General features: G+C 43.4%; 1 protein-coding gene across 1 annotated transcript; it reads left to right on the forward strand.

Moving 5' to 3' along the window:
- The first annotated feature begins 1,685 nt into the window (after positions 1 to 1,685).
- Positions 1,686 to 17,225, forward strand: cdk2ap1 (cyclin dependent kinase 2 associated protein 1). The gene is made up of 4 exons (XM_080207936.1): positions 1,686 to 1,816; positions 8,978 to 9,078; positions 14,450 to 14,576; positions 16,589 to 17,225. The coding sequence occupies exons 1-4, from the start codon at positions 1,771 to 1,773 to the stop codon at positions 16,654 to 16,656; spliced, it is 342 nt and encodes a 113-aa protein (XP_080064062.1). The 5' UTR covers positions 1,686 to 1,770; the 3' UTR covers positions 16,657 to 17,225.
- Positions 17,226 to 17,749: the final 524 nt, after the last annotated feature.

Genomic DNA, 17,749 nt, shown 5'->3' on the forward strand with positions numbered 1-17,749 from the left:
TCTTCCACACTGCCAAGCGTCTTACCTTTAATATTATATTCTGCAATCCTATTTGACCTGCCAAAATGAACCACTTCACACTTATCTGGGTTGAACTCCATCTGCCACTTCTCCGCCCAGTCTTGCATCCTATCAGTGTCTCGCTGCAACTTCTGACATCCCTCCACACTATCCACAACACCTCCAACCTTTGTGTCATTAGCAAACTTACCGACCCATACATCCACTTGTATAGGTTAGGGTCACCTGATTTGAACGCCTCAGACCTAGACTTCAGGCAATGGATATCCCTGTTCATCAATGGTTTCCAGTTGGGAACATATGGATTTTTGGTTGGGAAACAAGCTCAACCATTTCCACCTCATTCCTGATGATGTAGACAGGGTCATGTCCTCCATTATGCTTCCTGAAGTGGATAACTACTTTATTTTGCTGATATTGAAGGAGAGATTATTGTTGTCACAGCAGTTCACCAGATTCTCTATCTCTTTCCTGTATTCTATCTTGTCATTTTTTTGAGATCTGACCCACTATGGGGGTATCATCAGCAAATTTGAAAATTGAGTTGAAGAGTAATTTGACCACTGTCATAGGTATATAAGGAGTAAAGGGGCTGAGGACATAACAAAGTGGGGTACCAGTGTTGAGGATAATTGTGGAGGACGTGTTGCTACCTATCCTTGCTGATTACAATCTGTGGTTCAGGAAGTATAGGATCCAGATACAAAGGGAGGTGCTGAGTCCTAGGCTGAGGAGTTTTGTAGGGATAATGATGTTGAAGGCTGAGCTGCAATCAATAGGAGTCTGACATGAGTGCCCTGGTTATCCAGGAGTCGATGGTAGCCATGATGTGGAGATGCCGGCATTGGACTGGGATAAACACAATAAGCAGTCTCGCAATACCAGGGTAAAGTCTGACAGGTTTGTTAGCACAAGCCACTAGTTTTTGGAGCGCTGCTCCTTTATCAGATGCATGGGATTTCAGTTCACAAACAAGGTGTATAAAAACACATTCAATTCATAAAATAATGGTTGGAATGCAAGTCTTTACAGGTAATTACATCTTAAAACATGATAAAATGTGAGTAAAGAGAGTATTAAGCATAGGTTAAAGAGATGTGTAATTGTCTCCAGACAGGATAGGTAGTAAGATTTTTCAAGTCCAGGCAAGTGATGGGGGTTACAGATCGCGTGACATGAACCCAAGATCCCAGTTGAGGCTGTCCTTGTGTGAGCGGAACTTGGCTATTGATCACTAGTCAGCACCTCTGTAACTGTGAAGGCCACCTTGGAGAAGGCCTTCCCCAACAATCAGATCTCTGGTGTTCTCAAACAGGAAGCCATTACTCTTGCCTGGTGATTGTCATGTGCTGTTCATTCATCTGTTGCTGTAGTGTCTGCATGGTTTCCCGGGTGTACTGTGTCCCTGGACCTTATATTGCAACTTGAGTCTGTGTCTTTATATGCCCTGTTTGTAAACACAACTCCCACTTACCTGATGAAGGAACAGCGCTCGAAAAGCTAATACTACCAAATAACCCTTGGACTTTGACCTGGTGTTGGCTGACTGGCTTCTCCACGTGGTAGAGCCCGTGTCCAAGGGGCGGGGCCGATCCTGGGGTGGGCGGGCCCTGGGGGTGGGGGCGGCCCTGGGGGGGTAGGGGGCGGTCCTGGGGGGGCGGGGCCGGGCACTCTGCGCAGTGCCCGGATGGCGGCGCCGCTGGGTATTTTGGCGCCATCATAAAGCGTCCGCAGCCGCGGGTTGTCGGGATGAACAGCAAGGCGAGCGTGGGGCCTGCTCTGTCAGTGAGTCACGGTAAGAACCCCAGCCTCGGAGGAGAGGCCTCGGCCTGGTTAAATGGATGGAAATGATCGGAATCCAAGAACGTAATCCCGATCGGGGAAGGGGGGTGGTGTGGCGGGGGAGAGGGGCCGTCGCTGGTGTCGGTAAATGGTTGAGAGGAAACGGGTGAGGGTGGAGAGATGGTGCGAGTGATGGGTGGGAAATGGAGAGAGGGTAAAAAGACGGGGAGAGATGACGAACAATCCAGATGTTGTGGCAGTAAGCGTTTGCTCCCCCTTTTAGCGTTGCCGTTGAGCACTCCTGATTGCTCAACATCCGTGACGTTTTGCTGCGGTGTTTGCCTGAATTGTAAAATGATCTGGAATGTTCTCATAATGTCAGCAACAAATGGGAAGGAAGGAAGAGGCATAGAAGTTTAGTTTAAGTTGTTTTTTACAGCACAAGTAGGCTTACATTAACACTGTAGTGAAATTATTGTGAAAATCCCCTCGACGCCACAGTCCAGCACCTGTTAGGAGACACTGAGGGAGACTTTAGCATAGCCAATACACCATAACCAGTACGTCTTTCGGACTGTGGGAGGAAACCAGAGCGTTTGGAGGAAACTCACGCAGACGTGGGGAGAACATGCAAACTCCACACAGACGGTAACCCAAGGCCAAGAATTGAACCCAGGTCCCTGGTGCTGTGTCACAGCAGTGCCGTGCTACTGTGTGGGTGACCAGCTCCCTCCCCACCAAGTTTGGGCAGTACTTCAAGAGGAATCGATCTGGAGGTGGTGGTCTGGTACTTAACCTTTGACTTTCAGCTGGGTCCAGGCCTGCCCAACCTTCGCCCTGCTTATCACTTCTCTGCTTATCGCTCTTCTCTCAAGCCTTTGCTTGTTTTCCTGAGGGTGAGAGAGCAGCACTCTATAAACAGAGCAGACAACTATCTTCACAATACTCGGTGCTCGTCCAATCAGAGATTGGATTTCTCCTGTATTTGCTGCTGATAGACCTGGTAATTTATTGGAGAATCAATCTGATTCTGCACAAAGATGTTGCAAGATCTTTTGTAATTTGAAGAGTGAGTCCACGGACCACGCACAGAGGCTTCAGGGGCCGTGTTGTGGTCCAAAGGCTGGGGTCCAGAGTCTCCATCAAATATAAATTGGCTGAGTGACAGGTTACCAAGAATGTAATGGCTTTTGGACAGGAGGATGGTTGTAGTGGAAGTGAGGGATAGTGGTGGTGGTTAAGAAGGCATGTGGAATCGTTTATTAACAAGGTTTAGAACAAAAGAGCAAAGTTAAGCTAGTACTACAGAAAACATTAATTAGACTACAATTATGTGCAGCTTGGGCCACGTTACATAAAGCATGTAATTGCATTAGTGAGGTATAGAGTAAATTTACAGTGATGTTGCCAGGACTGGAAAATTGCAGCAGTGAGGAACGATAGGCTGGGGTTGTTCTCCTTGGAACAGAGGAAGCTGAGGGGAGATTTGATTGAGATGCACCAAATTGTGAAAAGCCCAGATAGAGTTGGTTTCATAGAATAGAATCCCCACAGTGCAGAAGGAGGCCATTTGGCCCATCAAATCTACATCGACAACTGTCATAATTGAAAAAGAAGTGGAAGCAGATTCAGTTTAAACTTTCAAAAAGGAATTGGATCAATTCTCGGGAGCAATTGCAGGGATTATGAGCAAGAACAGGAAGAATGGAGCTAATTGGATAATTTGCAGAGAGCTGACATTGGCATGATGTTCTGAATTGGCTGCAGTGCTGTATGATTCTGTAACAAAATTGGAATTGTTCTTGGAATAGCTTTTTTGCCAAGTATGAGGAAAACCTCACTGGACCCTCATGCATGCCTTCATACCCTCTAGATTTAGAAACATAGAAAACTACGGCACAAACAGGCCCTTCGGCCCACAAGTTGCACTAGGCCTACCTATAACCTTCAGTCCTATTAAATCCCATGTATTTATCCAGAAGTCTCTTAAAATACCCTAACGAATTTGCCTCCATCACCACCGGCAGCCGATTCCACTCACCCACCACCCTCTGAGTGAAAAACCTACCCCTGACATCTCCTCTGTACCTACTCCCCAGCACCTTAAACCTGTGTCCTCTCGTAGTGACCATTTCAGCCCTGGGAAATAGCGTCTGAGAATCCACCCAATCTATACCTCTCAACATCTTATAAACCTCTATCAGGTCACCTCTCATCCTTCGTCTCTCCCGGGAGAAAAGACCGAGTTCCCTCAATTATTCTAACATTCTCCTGGCTGGTTTCCCACGTTCTCCCTTCTTTAAAATTAGGTTATCCAAAATTCTATTGCCAATGTCTCCACTCAGAACTCGGGAAGGGACTATCTACATATTGCTTCAAAGAGCAATGTTCAAGTTCCTGGCACTAAAGACATCCAATCTATGTTCGGGAAGTTAAAATCGCCCATCACAACAACCCTGTTGTTTTTACATCTTCCCATAATCTGCTGACATATTAGTTCCTCCACTTCACGCTAGTTGTTGAGAAGTCTGTAGTACAATCCCAACAGAGTGATTGCACTGTTCCTGTTCCTGAGTTCCACCCATATGACTTCACTGCATGATCCTACCAAGGTGCCCTCCCTCTTGTGTATGACATTCTCCCTAATCAGTAAAGCAACATCCCCACTCTTTTGTCACCCTATCTTGCCTGAAACATCTAAATCCTGGAATGCTAACTTGGCAGTCATGCCCTTTCATCCAAATCTCCATAATTGCCACAACATCATAGTTCCATGTAGTAGTCCAAGCTCCATCCGCCTTGCCTGTCATGCTCCTTGCGTTAAAGCAAACAGACCTCAGACCATCTGTCTTGTCACATTTTGCACAAAGAACAATACAGCACAGGAACAGGCCCTTCGGCCCTCCAAGCCTGCACCGCTCATGCCCCCAACTAGATCATTCGTTTGTATCCCTCTATTTCCAGTCTGTTCATGTGGCTATACAGATGAGTCTTAAACGATCCCAGTGTATCCGCCTCAACCACCTTGCTTGGCAGTGCATTCCAGGCCCCCAACCACCCTCTGTGTAAAATATGTCCCCCTGACATCTGTGTTGAACCTTGCCTCCCCTCACCTTGAACCTGTGACCCCTTGAGTTTGTCACCTCCGACCTTCCCACTGTTCACCCTATCTATGCCCTTCATAATTTTATATGCCTCTATTAGGTCGCCCCTTATCCTCTGTGTTTCCAGGGAAAACAATCCAGTTTTTCCAATCTCTCCTCATAGCTAAGACCCTCCATACCAAGCAACATCCTGGTAAACCTTTTCTGTACTCTCTCCAAAGCCTCCACATCCTTCTGGTAGTGTGGTGACCAGAACTGGACGCAGTATTTCAAATGTGGCCTAACCAACGTTCTATAAAGCTGCAACATCACATGCCAACTTTTATACTCTATGCCCTGCCCAATAAAGGCAAGCATGCCATATGCTTTCTTCACCACTCTCTCCACCTGTGCTGCCACCTTTAAGGATCTGTAGACTTGCACACCCAGGTCTCTCTGTGTCTCTATACTCCTGATGGTTCTGCCATTTATTGTATAGCTCCGCCCTACGTTAGATCTACCGAAATGCCTCACTTTGCATTTATCTGGATTAAATTCCATCTGCCATTTCTCTGCTCAATTTTCCAGCCTATCTATATCCTGCTGCATTCTCTGACAATTTTCATCACTATCAGCAACTCCAACAATCTTTGTGTCGTCTGCAAACTTACTAATCAGACGAGCTACATCTTCTTCCAAATTATATATATCACAAACAGCAGAGATCCCAGCATGGAGCCCTGCGGAACACCACTAGTCACAGATCTCCAACAGGAAAAAGACCCCTCCACTGCTACCCTCTGTCTTCTATGGCCAAGCCAGTTCTCCACCCATCTAGCTAGCTTACCTTTTATCCTGTGAGATTTAACCTTTTGCACAAGCCTGCTATGAGGGACCTTGTCAAACGCTTTATATGGATTTTAGTAAAGCATGGATGTAGTCTATATGGATTTCAGTAGACTGCATCCACGGCCCTTCCCTCATCAATTGTTTTTGTCACCTCAAAAAACTCAACCAAATTTGTGAGGCATGACCTCCCTCGTACAAAACCATGCTGTCTATCACTAATGAGATTATTCTGTTCTTAACGTGTGTACATCCTATCTCTAAGAATCTTCTCCAACAATTTCCCTACTGCGGACGTCAAGCTCACCGGCCTATAATTGCCCGGGTTATCCTTGCTACCCTCCTTAAATAACAGGACCACATTTACTATCCACTCCTCTGGGACCTCATCTGTGTCCAGTGAAGAGACAAAGATTTCTGTTAGAGGCCCAGCAATTTCATCTCTTGTCTCCCTGAGTAGTCTAGGATAAATGCCATCTGGCACTGGGGATTTATCTACCTTAATGTTTCCTTAAAAAACCCAATACTTCCTCCCTTGTAATTGAGATTTTTTCTAACAGGTCAACACATCCCTCTGAGACACTACCGGTCAACATGTCCCTCCTTTGTGAATACTGATGCAAAGTATTCATTTAGATCTCACCTACTTCCTTTGGTTCTAAGCATAATTCCCCTCCTTTGTCCCTGAGAGGTCCGATTCCTTCCCAGACAACCCTCTTGTTCCTAACGTATGTATAAAATGCCTTAGGATTCTCCTTAATTCTGTCTGCCAAGGACATTTCATGACCCCTTTTTGCCCTTCTAACTCCCTGTTTGAGTTCTTTTCTACTGTCTCTATTCCTCCAATGCTCCATCTGTTTTTAGCTGCCTGGACCTTAAGTATGCCTCTTTTTTTCTTTTTGATTAGACTCACAATTTCACTGGTTATCCTTGGCTCTCGAATCCTACCTTTCCTATCCTTCCTTTTTGTAGGCACATGCCTGTCCTGCAGCCCCACCAACTGCTCCTTAAAAGAGTCCCACATGCCAGATGTGGATTTATCCTTGGACAGGCTCTCCCAATCAACAGCCACCAGATCCTGCCTAATCCAGCTGTAGTTAGCCTTCCCCCAATTCAGAACCTTACCCATAGGACAACACTCATCTTTTTCCATTACTATCCTAAAATTTACAGAATTATGGTCACTATTTGCCACATGTTCCCCTACTGAAACTTTGATGACCTGACCAGGCTCATTCCCCAGTACTAGGTCCTCTCTAGTTGGACTATCAACATATTGTTCCAAAGAACCTTCCTGTATGCATTTTATAAATTCCTCCCTGTCCAGACCCCCAGCCCTAAACGATTTCCAGTCTATACATGGGAAATTAAAGTCTCCCACTACAAAAACCCTATTTTTTCTGCACCTGTCCAGAATCTCCTTACAGGTATAGTGCCGGAAGACTGGAGGATAGCAAATGTTGTCCTCTTGTTCAAGAAGGGGAGTGGAGACCATCCTGGGAATTATACACTGGTGAGCCTTACTTCTGTTGTGGGCAAAGTTTTGGAAAGAATTATAAAGGATAGGATTTATAATCATCTAGAGAGAAATAATTTAATTAGGGATAGTCAACACGGTTTTGTGAAGGGTAGGTCGTGCCTCACAAACCTTATCGAGTTTTTTGAAAAGGTGACCAAAGAGGTGGATAAGGGTAAGGCAGTTGACGTGGTGTAGATGGATTTTAGCAAAGCGTTTGATAAGGTTCCCCATGGTAGGGTACTGCAGAAAATGCAGATGCATGGGATTGAGGGTGATTTAGCAGTTAGGATCAGGAATTGGCTAGCTGATAGAAGGCAGAGGGTGGTGGTTGATGGGAAATATTCAACCTGGAGTTCAGTTACAAGTGTGTACCTCAGGGATCTGTTTTGGGGCCACTGCTGTTTGTCATTTTTATAAATGACCTAGATGAGGGTGTAGAAGGATGAGTTAGTAAATTTGCTGACGACACCAAAGTCAGAGCAGTTGTAGACAGTGAGGATGGATGTTACGGTTTGAAGAGGGACATAGATAAGCTGCAGAGCTGGGCTGAGAGGTGGCAAATGGAGTTCAATGCGGAAAAATGTTAGGTGATTCACTTTGGTAAGAATAACAGGAGTACAGAATATAGAGCGAATGGAAGGACTCTTGGTAGTGTCGACGAGCAGAGAGATCTCGGTGTACATGTGCATAGCTCCCTGAAAGTTGGCACCCAAGTTGATAAGGTTGTTAAGAAGGCATAGGGTGTGTTAGCTTTTATTGGTAGAGGGATTGAATTTCGGAGCCGTGAGGTCATGTTGCAACTGTACAAAACTCTGGTGCGACCGCGCTTGGAGTATTGCGTACAGTTCTGGTCGCCGCATTATAAGAAAGATGTGGAGGCATTGGAAAGGGTGCAGAGGAGGTTTACCAGCATGTTGCCTGGTATGGTGGGAAGGCCTTATGAGGAAAGGCTGAGGGACTTGAGGTTATTTTCGTTAGAGAGAAGGTGGTTAAGAGGTGACCTGATTGAGGCATACAAGATGATCAGAGGGTTAGATAGGGTGGACAGTGAGAGCCTTTTTCCTCAGATGGCGATGGCTAACACGGGGGGACATACCTCTAAATTAATGGATGGTAATTATAGAACGGATGTCCGAGGTAGGTTCTTTACTCAGAGGGTAGTAAGGACGTGGGATACCTTGCCTGCAGCAGTTGTGGACTCTCCAACTTTCAGGGCGTTCAAATGGTCATTGGAATAGTTAAATTTAGAGGGTCAGTAGATTGGTTCCACTGGTCGGCACAACATTGAGGGCCGAAGGGCCTGTACTGCGCTGTAATGTTCTATGTTCTGTATCTGTTCCTCAACTTCCCGTGGGCTGTTGGGAGGCCTGTAGTATACCCCCAGCATAGTGACTGCGCCCTTCCTGTTTCTGAGCTCCACCCACAGTGACTTGTTACATGACCCTTCTAAATTGTCCACCCTCTGTACCGCTGTAATATGCTCCCTAACCAAGTATTGCTACTCCCCCACCTCTTCTAGCCCTTCCTGTCCGTGTGCTTTATTTCTCTCAGCCTGAGCGGACCAGCTTGCTTTGAAGCTGCATCACATTCAACAAAGTATTGGGCGTGATAGAGCTTTTACTTTTTACCGAACAATGTACTTGACAACTTTTTGTTTATAAAAAAACTGGTGAACTTTCAGAATTTACAAACTGGTGCATCATTAACAGAAATTCTTCTCCAACAGTTGGAAGTGTTCCATCTCCTTCTACAAGTATGGGGAGCTCAGTGCAGTCCTTTAGACCACTGTTCAATGACTATGGACCACCCTCGATGGGTTATTTGCAGGTACAATAAAATATATATTTGCATCACGTCACTGGGTAGTATAATTGACTATCAATCAACGCCGGCATACCCACATCATATCAATCAATTGGCCATAGGTTCAAATCCCAGATGGTGTCACTGAATTAAATAGTGTTGTGTGGGCTGTCAACACAAGGAGTGACCATAATGTTTACTACATTGGAATGAGAATCTGACTGCTTCACTAAGCCCCTTTCCTCTTTTGCTGGGCAGGAATGTTTCAGGAACTCGCACTGCAGTGACCTGAACAAGCCAGGCACTCACTGTGGGATAAGTAGCAGTCTCAAACCAGGCTCTAACACTCGGGCAGGCTGGCTGCATTGAGTTAATGTTTGCTCTCCAATATGACTCCTCTTTGGAACCTGTAGTGAGGTTTGTAGATAAAGATTTTTGTGTAATAGTTAGATCTTCCCTGAGAATCCACACTTTATTTTCCTGCAGCTTTGACGTCAACTGACTCAGCAGACATCACATGACTGGTTTCAGTGTGAAAATGAACAAGGTTGATAATCTGATCTGTACTTTTAAAAAAGCTGCTGAATCCTGCATTCCTTACCTTGTGTTGAATTCTTTTATCAATTATTTATATAAAATATTATATTCACTTACTCAACATCTGTTCACATTATTCATTTCATTGTTACTTATACCTTTCAAAGATTATCCAGCACTCATTTTAACCCAAACACTTATTCAATTTAATTATATTTAGCCATTCCCTTTATCAGCAGTCCTGATTCTGTTTTATCTTGATTTTCCTGTTGATCATCAGTCATGCTTCAGTGTATCTGCCACATTTCCTTCCTTCACAGACTATCTGCTCAGGCTGACAGCTTTCAATATCGCTTCCTCTCAAGCCACTGATTCTAATTTCATAACTAGGGTCAGGCTTGCCATTGCTGCTTCTAACTTCAAACATAGGAACGGAGACGTCCATTCTCTATTAGCCACTCTGTCAGATCATGGCTAATCTGTATCTTAATTACAATTATCCACCTTGGTTCCTTAAACCTTAATACCCTTTCTGTAAGATATCGGAGTAGAATTAGGTAATTTGGCCCATCGAATCTGCTCCACCATTCGATCATGGCTGATATGTTTCTCAACCCCATTCTCTGCCTTTTCTTTGCAACCTTTGACCCCCGTACCAGTCAAGAACCTCTCTCTCTGCCTTAAAGACACTTTAATGACCTGGCTTCCACAGCCTTCTGTGGCAATAAATTCCACAGATTCACCATCCACAAGCTGAAGAAATTCCTCCTCACCTCGGTTCTAAAGGGTTGTCCCAATATCCTGAGGCTGTGCCTTCAAATCATAGTCGCTCCTGCTAATGAACACATCTTACCCATATCCACTCTATCCAGGTCTTTCAGTATTCTGTAAGTTTCGGTGAGATCCAACTGGTTCTTTTAAACTCCATCAATTACAGACCCAGATCTATCTATTTCCTCTATCTACTGACCTCAGTTTGAATTGTTCGATTAACGCTCAGTTTTGGGAGAGGGCTCTATATTTCCACAACTGATTATGAGAAGAAATGCTTCCTGACACCAGCCTGAATGTTTTAACTCACCTTTGAAAGTTGTGACCCCGTTTTGTTTCATAAACTTAAATCCCCTAACTCTCTGCTGCTACTGCCCTAAATTACATAAAGTTCTAATCACCCTTCACCCTTGTTGTCACTGATCTCTGTTGGCTCCTGAATTTTAAAATTATCACCCTTTTTTAAATAATAATCCCTCCATGACTTCACCTCCCTCCAGCTCTACAACGCTCTGAGATACTTGTGCTACTTGAATTCTAACAACTAGCTCATCCTGATTTGAATCACATTACTGATCGTGAAGGACTGAGATGAGGAGAAACTTCTTAGTTCAAAACATTGTGAAACTTTGGAATGCTCGACCCAGAGGGTAGTGGTTGCTCCCTTTTAATTATTAGTCACAAGTAGGCTGACATTAATGCTGCAATGAAGTTACTGTGAAAATTCCCTAATCACCACACTCCGACATCTGTTCGAGCACACTGACCATACTAAATTCTCCCTCAATGTCCCTAACCAGTACATCTTTCAGACTGTGGGAGGAAACCCACGCAGACACAGGGAGAACGTGCAGACTCCGCACAGACAGCGAACCAAACCGGGAATTGAACCCAGATCCCTGGTGCTGTAAGGCAGCAGTGCTAACCACTGTGGAGGTGGGATTGACAGATTTTTAAGCCTCATGGGGAATAAAGGATATGGGGAGCAAGTGGGAAAGTGAATTTTTTGTTTTTTACTTTTTCGTGGGACCTGAGCATCATGAGTTGGCCAGCATTTATTGCCCATTCCTTGTTGCCCTTGGATGAGAGTGAACCACATTGCTGTGGATCTGAGTCACATGTAGACCAGAGCGGGTAAGGACGGCAGATTTCCTCCCCTAAAGGACATTAGTGAACCAGATGTGTTTTTCCAACAATGGTTTCATAGTCATCAGTAGATCCTTATTCCAGATTTTTTCCTTGAATTAAATTCCAACATTTGTTGTGACAGATGTTGGAACATTAGCTGAGTTTCTGGATTAATAGTCGAGTGATGTAACCACTAGACCATCGCCCCCCCCATTTTAATTGAGACAGATCAGCCGTGATTGTATCAAATCGTGGAACAGACTTGACTGACCATACAGCCGATTGCTGTTTCTTATGTTATTAGTACTGGTTTCTGTACCTTGGCTGCTGAACTCCTAGGCTCTGAAGTTTCTTCCCCAAACTTAGCTCTACAATCAAGCTTTTGATCATTTGTCTTATTACCTCTTCATGTGCTCATGCTTTGTTTGAGGCTCCAATGAAGTGTCTTTGTATGTTTTACAACATTAAAGGTGCCGTATAAATGTTGGTGGCACAGTGGTTAGCATTGCTGCCTCACAGCACCAGAGACCCGGTTCAGTTCCATTCTTGGGTCACTGACTGTGCAGAGTCTCCATGTTCTCCCCGTGTCTGCGTGGGTTTCCTCCGGGTGCTCTAGTTTCTGCCCTCACTCCAAAGATGTGCAGGTAAGGTTGATTGGCTGTGGTAATTTGCCTCTTTGTCAGGGACTAGAAGGATAAATATGTGGGGTTATGGGGTTAGGACCTGGATGGGATTGTTGTTGGTGCAAGCGTGATGGGCCAAATGGTCTCCATGTGCACTGCAGGGATTCTTTTTCTCTGTCAAATGCACAGCACTGAACACAGTGCTCCAGATATGTATAATCACTGTTTTATGTAACTGTAACATAATTTTCAGCCTTTTTTTCCAGTTCCCTTAAGATAAAGACTGATGTTACATTTTTACATTTTTTTCTATCTGTCCATGAGCTTTAGTGATTTTTGTACTCAGATCCATAAATTTGTTGCTGGCAAGTGTTTTTAAACTTTTTAAACCTTCCCCCTCCAAAAGAACAAAACAAAGAACAACACAGCGCAGGAAACAGGCCCTTCAGCCCAACAAGCCCGCGCCGCCATTTTAACATTAGTGAGCGCCTCATTCCAATCCTCCTTCTACCTGTGACTTTCGCCTACACCTCTTGGACTCCACAATAAAGGTGTGCAAATTTAGAGAATTATATGTGTGCCAGATTGATCGAGGTCTAATTTAGGGATAATTTATTAACACCAATCAGCCTAAAAGCACGTTTTTGAGGTGTGGGAGGAAGCTGGAGCACCCAGAGAAAACCCACGCAAGCACAGGGAGAATGTGCAAACTCCCACAGACACTGACCCAAGTCAGAGATCCACCCCAGGTCCATGTATCTGCACAGCAAACAGTGATAGTCACTGAGCTGTCGGGTTGCCCGTCAGATGGTCCAGTTTAAGCGTACACTAACGACGTGAAGCACTAGGCAACTCTCGGAGCAACATCCAAGAGCACCCCTCGCACGACCCACCGCGTGTATGCCTCTTATTGGCCAACAAGGCGGACTGAATCACTTGTGGATGTAAAAAAAAAAGATATCAATAAACATACACAACTTATACAGGCATTCACAGAAGATTCACGGAAGATCCCCAGAAGCTCAAACGTAAGACAGGTGAGCCATAAAATATGTTGCACGGCCCATAGGAATCTATTGATTCCCAGGAACGTCCTGAGGCTCTTGATCCTTATTTAGAACAGTCTTTTGTACCCCTCCATCTCTAGTCTGCTCATGTGCCTATCTAGGTAAGCCTTAAACAACTCTAGCGTGCCTGCCTCCACCACCCTACCAAAATGAAAATATGTTTTTAAAATAGGTCATCCTCGTAATTAATTTGTCACAAACCATACATAGAACTAAATAATGCTTCCACAATGCTGGATTACTCAGAACAATGTATCTTCTATTATTTTCTCATGAGACTTAGCTCCCAGCAGAAATAAAATTGCTGTTAAGAATTCAATCTAAATGATTTATTTCAGGATATGATTTATCTATAAATTGAGAGGCAATGCTGGAAGAGTTATTTTAGGCACTGCATGTCTTGAGTGTCTACCTGAAGTCATTAAGAACTATAAATTTGGAGAAGAGTTTCTTTAAATATAAGCAGATATAAAAATTACATTTAGTTTATGGAAAGAAATGTTTTAGGACGGTCAAGCAGGTCATGAACAAAATTTAATGATGTCATAGGTCCAACCTTTGTTCCACATCTTTAACAGACAGCAGTATTTGTGACCAAGCTTTCATAAACAATTATGACTTCTTGCGATGACACGATTGCTTGCGAGAGCTCTGAATGAGTTATACATAAAACAATGACTAAAGTAACCTAAAGTGTTTCAACATTTACTGCAATTAGTACATAGACTACATCTAACACTGTCAGTTTTGCTTGTGTACTGATGGTCTCCCTGGCTTGTGGCGACATGGAGAGGGTCAGATTAGAGATGGCTATGCTGGCAGGAACTGGGCTGGTGTGCTTTATTAAGTTCACCATGTAGAATTCTGCCTTCCACCTCTGTTTCCACTAACACCAGGAAACAGCCCCCTTCTCGTGTGAAGTAAAGGAGGGAGAGGGGAGTCTGCTGCTTTGGTTGACTCTGATTAATAAGGAGCTCAGGTCAGTTGCTGCCTTGGACCACGGGATTCAGCCTCAAAACTGCCAATCCCTGGTGGAAATGAGTGGGATTGTGCAGGGGAACAAAACCTGTGCTGGGTTCCATACACTGGTTTGCAATTCTGAATCGGATAGCTTTTTCAAAGAGCTAGTTCAGATATACTGAGCCTCATAACCATCTTGTGTATAAAATCAATTTGTGTTTTTTTTATTTGTCATCGCTACTGAATGCACTGAACTTTCAGCGTTGATTGTGTATTTCTGGGCTTGTTACTCTTTCTTTTCTTTCTCAGGGATTGAGCAGTGGTCAGGCGCCACAAAGTAAATATGCAGAGCTACTTGCTATAATCGAAGAACTGGGGAAAGACATACGACCAACGTACGCTGGCAGTAAAAGTGCAATGGAACGCCTAAAACGTGGTATGTAACAGATCAACACTGTTTGTGCTTTTTTAGTGTTAGTTCTTGAATGTTGTACTGTTTGATTTAGCAAGTGCTAAAGTGAGTGATTGCTTTATATTTGTTTAATAGGTTATAGAATATCCCACTTTTAAGCATGAGTGGTGTGGTTGGTTTCTGGCCTAATAATTCAGGGAGCAGCAGCATGAGAATCTGGCACCAGTAAAAGTAGCCTCAAAGTTTTGGATTATTGTAAAAGCCCAACTGGTTCACCACCACACAAAACTTGCAATTGTATTGCACCTTAATATGATGAAACATCCCATCCCAAGGCACTTCACAGAGAATATTACAATATTAGACTGGACAGGTGAAAGCTTGGTCTTTTGGATGGATTTTAGGAGTTGCCCTGAAAAGGAGAAAAGCAAGCTGATGAGGCTTAGGAAGGGAATTCCACATTGACACCAATGGTGAAACAATCAGAAACTGAAAAACTTAGAGACAGAATTAGATGAGCAGGAAAAAAACCTTGGTGTCTTGTGGGCCTGAGGGGGGCGGGGGGCAAGGCCATGGATTTAAAAAGTTTCTCTCGGGGAAAGGAAATTTGTCTTCCTTTCCCCACCCAGGCTCATATTGACTCTAATTCTGCCATGATTGATTGTTAATTGCCACAAGAAAGGGTTAGCCCATCCCACCATCAGTGATTCAAAGAGCAGTGTCCTAAGGGCAAGTAGGGGTGGGCAATAAATGCCAGGCTTGTTAGCAATATCCTTGATAGATTAAGATGTTTTTATTTCTTTCACTGGATGTGGGGGTCACTGACAAGTCTAGCATTTGCTGTCATCCCTAATTTCTCTTGGACTCAGAGGGCTGTTATCAGTCAACCGTATTGCTGTGGGTTTTGAATTCACATGTAGGTCACACCGAGGAAGGATGGCGGATTTCCTTCACTTAAGGACATTTGTGAACCAGGTGGTTTTGATGTTGTTAGTTTCATCATTAGTTTTTAATTCCAGATGTATGAAATAATTCCATTTAGTAATTAATAATTAACTCCATTTAATTGAGTTTAAATTTAATCACACCAGCTGACATGGGATTGGAACTCCCCTGAGCTTCTGGATTACCAGCCCAGTGATGTTACCACTACCTTCCTGTCTCCCCCTGTGATGATGTTTAGAGGCAGGCTAGCTAATCCAGTTCCTTTTTACTGCTCTCTCCCAGATCTTGAAATTTTTATTCATGTTATTAACTTGGCTTCAGCAATCCCTGTTTCATAATTCTTCGCTTCAGAAATTCTCCCCTTCATTCTTCTCACACTCGTCGCAGTGCTGATCAATCTTACCGATTCGCTGAGTCAGTGGAAATAAGTTTTTGCTGAGTACCCCATCACACTTTTTTATCATTTTGATTATTTCAGGAATGTCGAGCATTCTATCTATTATGTTAACTGAGAGGTGCTGCATTGATGACTGCCACTTTGTGATCTGATGCAGTACAAGATTCTGGATGAATTCGGAGTTGGCTGATTTCAGCCAGGGTGCTAGAGTTAGGGCGCTCCAACTATCTGACCACTGGGACAGAACGATTTGAAATAATTGCCCCTTCTGAAAATTAACTCAATGTGTGGAGATCAGTTGGGGTTCAGTTTTGATGCCATTGTTCCTGTGATCTAGATTATCTCTCTAAACTGACACATGAAACCATTTGCCTTGGATAAGTTGAGTTGGCTGGAAACTTTCAGTAATTCCATTATATATTGGAAGAGGAAGAGGGAGGCACGAATGCGTAATGACAGCTGTTTTAATCCTTTGTGCCAGTTGCTTCAGTTCCAGGAACTCTGAAGTTGGTTACATATTTATGTCATAAAAGGAAAATACAGAGTCTGAAACTGCAAAATCCAAAACAAAAAAATAAGCTGCTGGAAGTACTCAGTAGGTGTGACGGATCTGTGGAGAGAGAAACAGAGTTCGTAAATTGAATATGACTTCTTCAGAACTGAATATGTAATTGTTTCTCTTTTCATCTTCTAGGAATTATTCATGCTCGAGGTTTAGTGAGGGAATGCCTGGCTGAAACGGAACGCAATGCAAGATCATAGCTTTAGCATCTTCTGAAATTATAATAAACTTCCAAGAAGATTTTGAGTAGTTTATTTCTACAGAAGAAAAGTGCTACTTCTTTTGTAACATTGTTTTTGATCACACTGATTTTTCTAAGTTTAAGTATTGTCAACTTTGCATTTGAGCCATAACAAAAAGGTGATGTAAAAGATTTTTCACCGCAGAGGATACTTGAACAAAATGTTGGGTTCTTCATCCAACTTTTGATTTTTCAAAGTATGCAATAGATTGATTGTTGCAAAGGTCAAGTTGTTTATTTAATAAAAAAGCAAACAGCCTGTCAGAAACAATCTGGCCCTTTATTCTGTTGAACCTTGCCAGGCCAATATTAAAAGTTTTGAATTTATTCAAAGCAGAATACAGGGATGTAATTAGAATAAATATTTTTGCACTTGGGAGACCAAACTGGAGGAATGGATTTGCCTGGAACTTTGCAGAATAAGACTTAGTTTCCTCTGAATTATAATTTATGTTTTGCCATTGTACAGAAGGTAAATGAGCATCTTTGTATTGATTTCTTCTTATAATAAAGCTTATTTTCATTACCCGTTTTTTGTCTGCTTCTGAATGTTAAAAATTGAAGATCTCCTATTTGTAAGTCTGTGGTCACCCATCACGAACAACTCGTGTCTCACTATTTGACAAAAAACTAATCTGGACCAGCCACACACACTACTGTGGCTGCAGGGCAAGGTCTGAAGCTGGGTATTTGGCAGGAAAATGACTCACTTCACTCCCCAAAATCGAGCATTCTATTTAATATGTTAACTGAGAGGTGTTGTATTGATTACTGTCACTGTGTGATATGATGCAGTACAAGATTCTGGATGAATTCGGAGTTGGCTGATTTCAGCCAGGGTGCTGGAGTTGGGGCGCTCCAATTATCTGACCACTGGGACAGAATGATTTGAAATAATTGCCCCTTCTGAAAATGATCTCATTGTGTGGAGATCAGTTGGGGTTCAGCTTTGATGCCATTGTTCCCGTGATCTAGCTTATCTCTCTAAACTGACACATGAACCTATTTGCCTTGGATAAGTTGAGTTGTCTGGAAACTTTCAGTAATTCCAT

Source organism: Carcharhinus amblyrhynchos, chromosome 20 (genome assembly GCF_965287045.1).
Source record: "Carcharhinus amblyrhynchos chromosome 20, sCarAmb.v2.hapA, whole genome shotgun sequence".
Classification (NCBI taxonomy): domain Eukaryota; kingdom Metazoa; phylum Chordata; class Chondrichthyes; order Carcharhiniformes; family Carcharhinidae; genus Carcharhinus; species Carcharhinus amblyrhynchos.

What these genes read in the sequence shown, in the direction of transcription:
- cdk2ap1 (XM_080207936.1), top strand. Translation starts at nt 1,771, where the DNA reads ATGAACAGCAAGGCGAGCGTGGGGCCTGCTCTGTCAGTGAGTCACG. An exon ending in TGCTCTGTCAGTGAGTCACG is followed by an intron (nt 1,817 to 8,977) that starts GTAAGAACCCCA and finishes CTTCTCCAACAG; the next exon opens with TTGGAAGTGTTCCATCTCCT. An exon ending in CCTCGATGGGTTATTTGCAG is followed by an intron (nt 9,079 to 14,449) that starts GTACAATAAAAT and finishes TTTCTTTCTCAG; the next exon opens with GGATTGAGCAGTGGTCAGGC.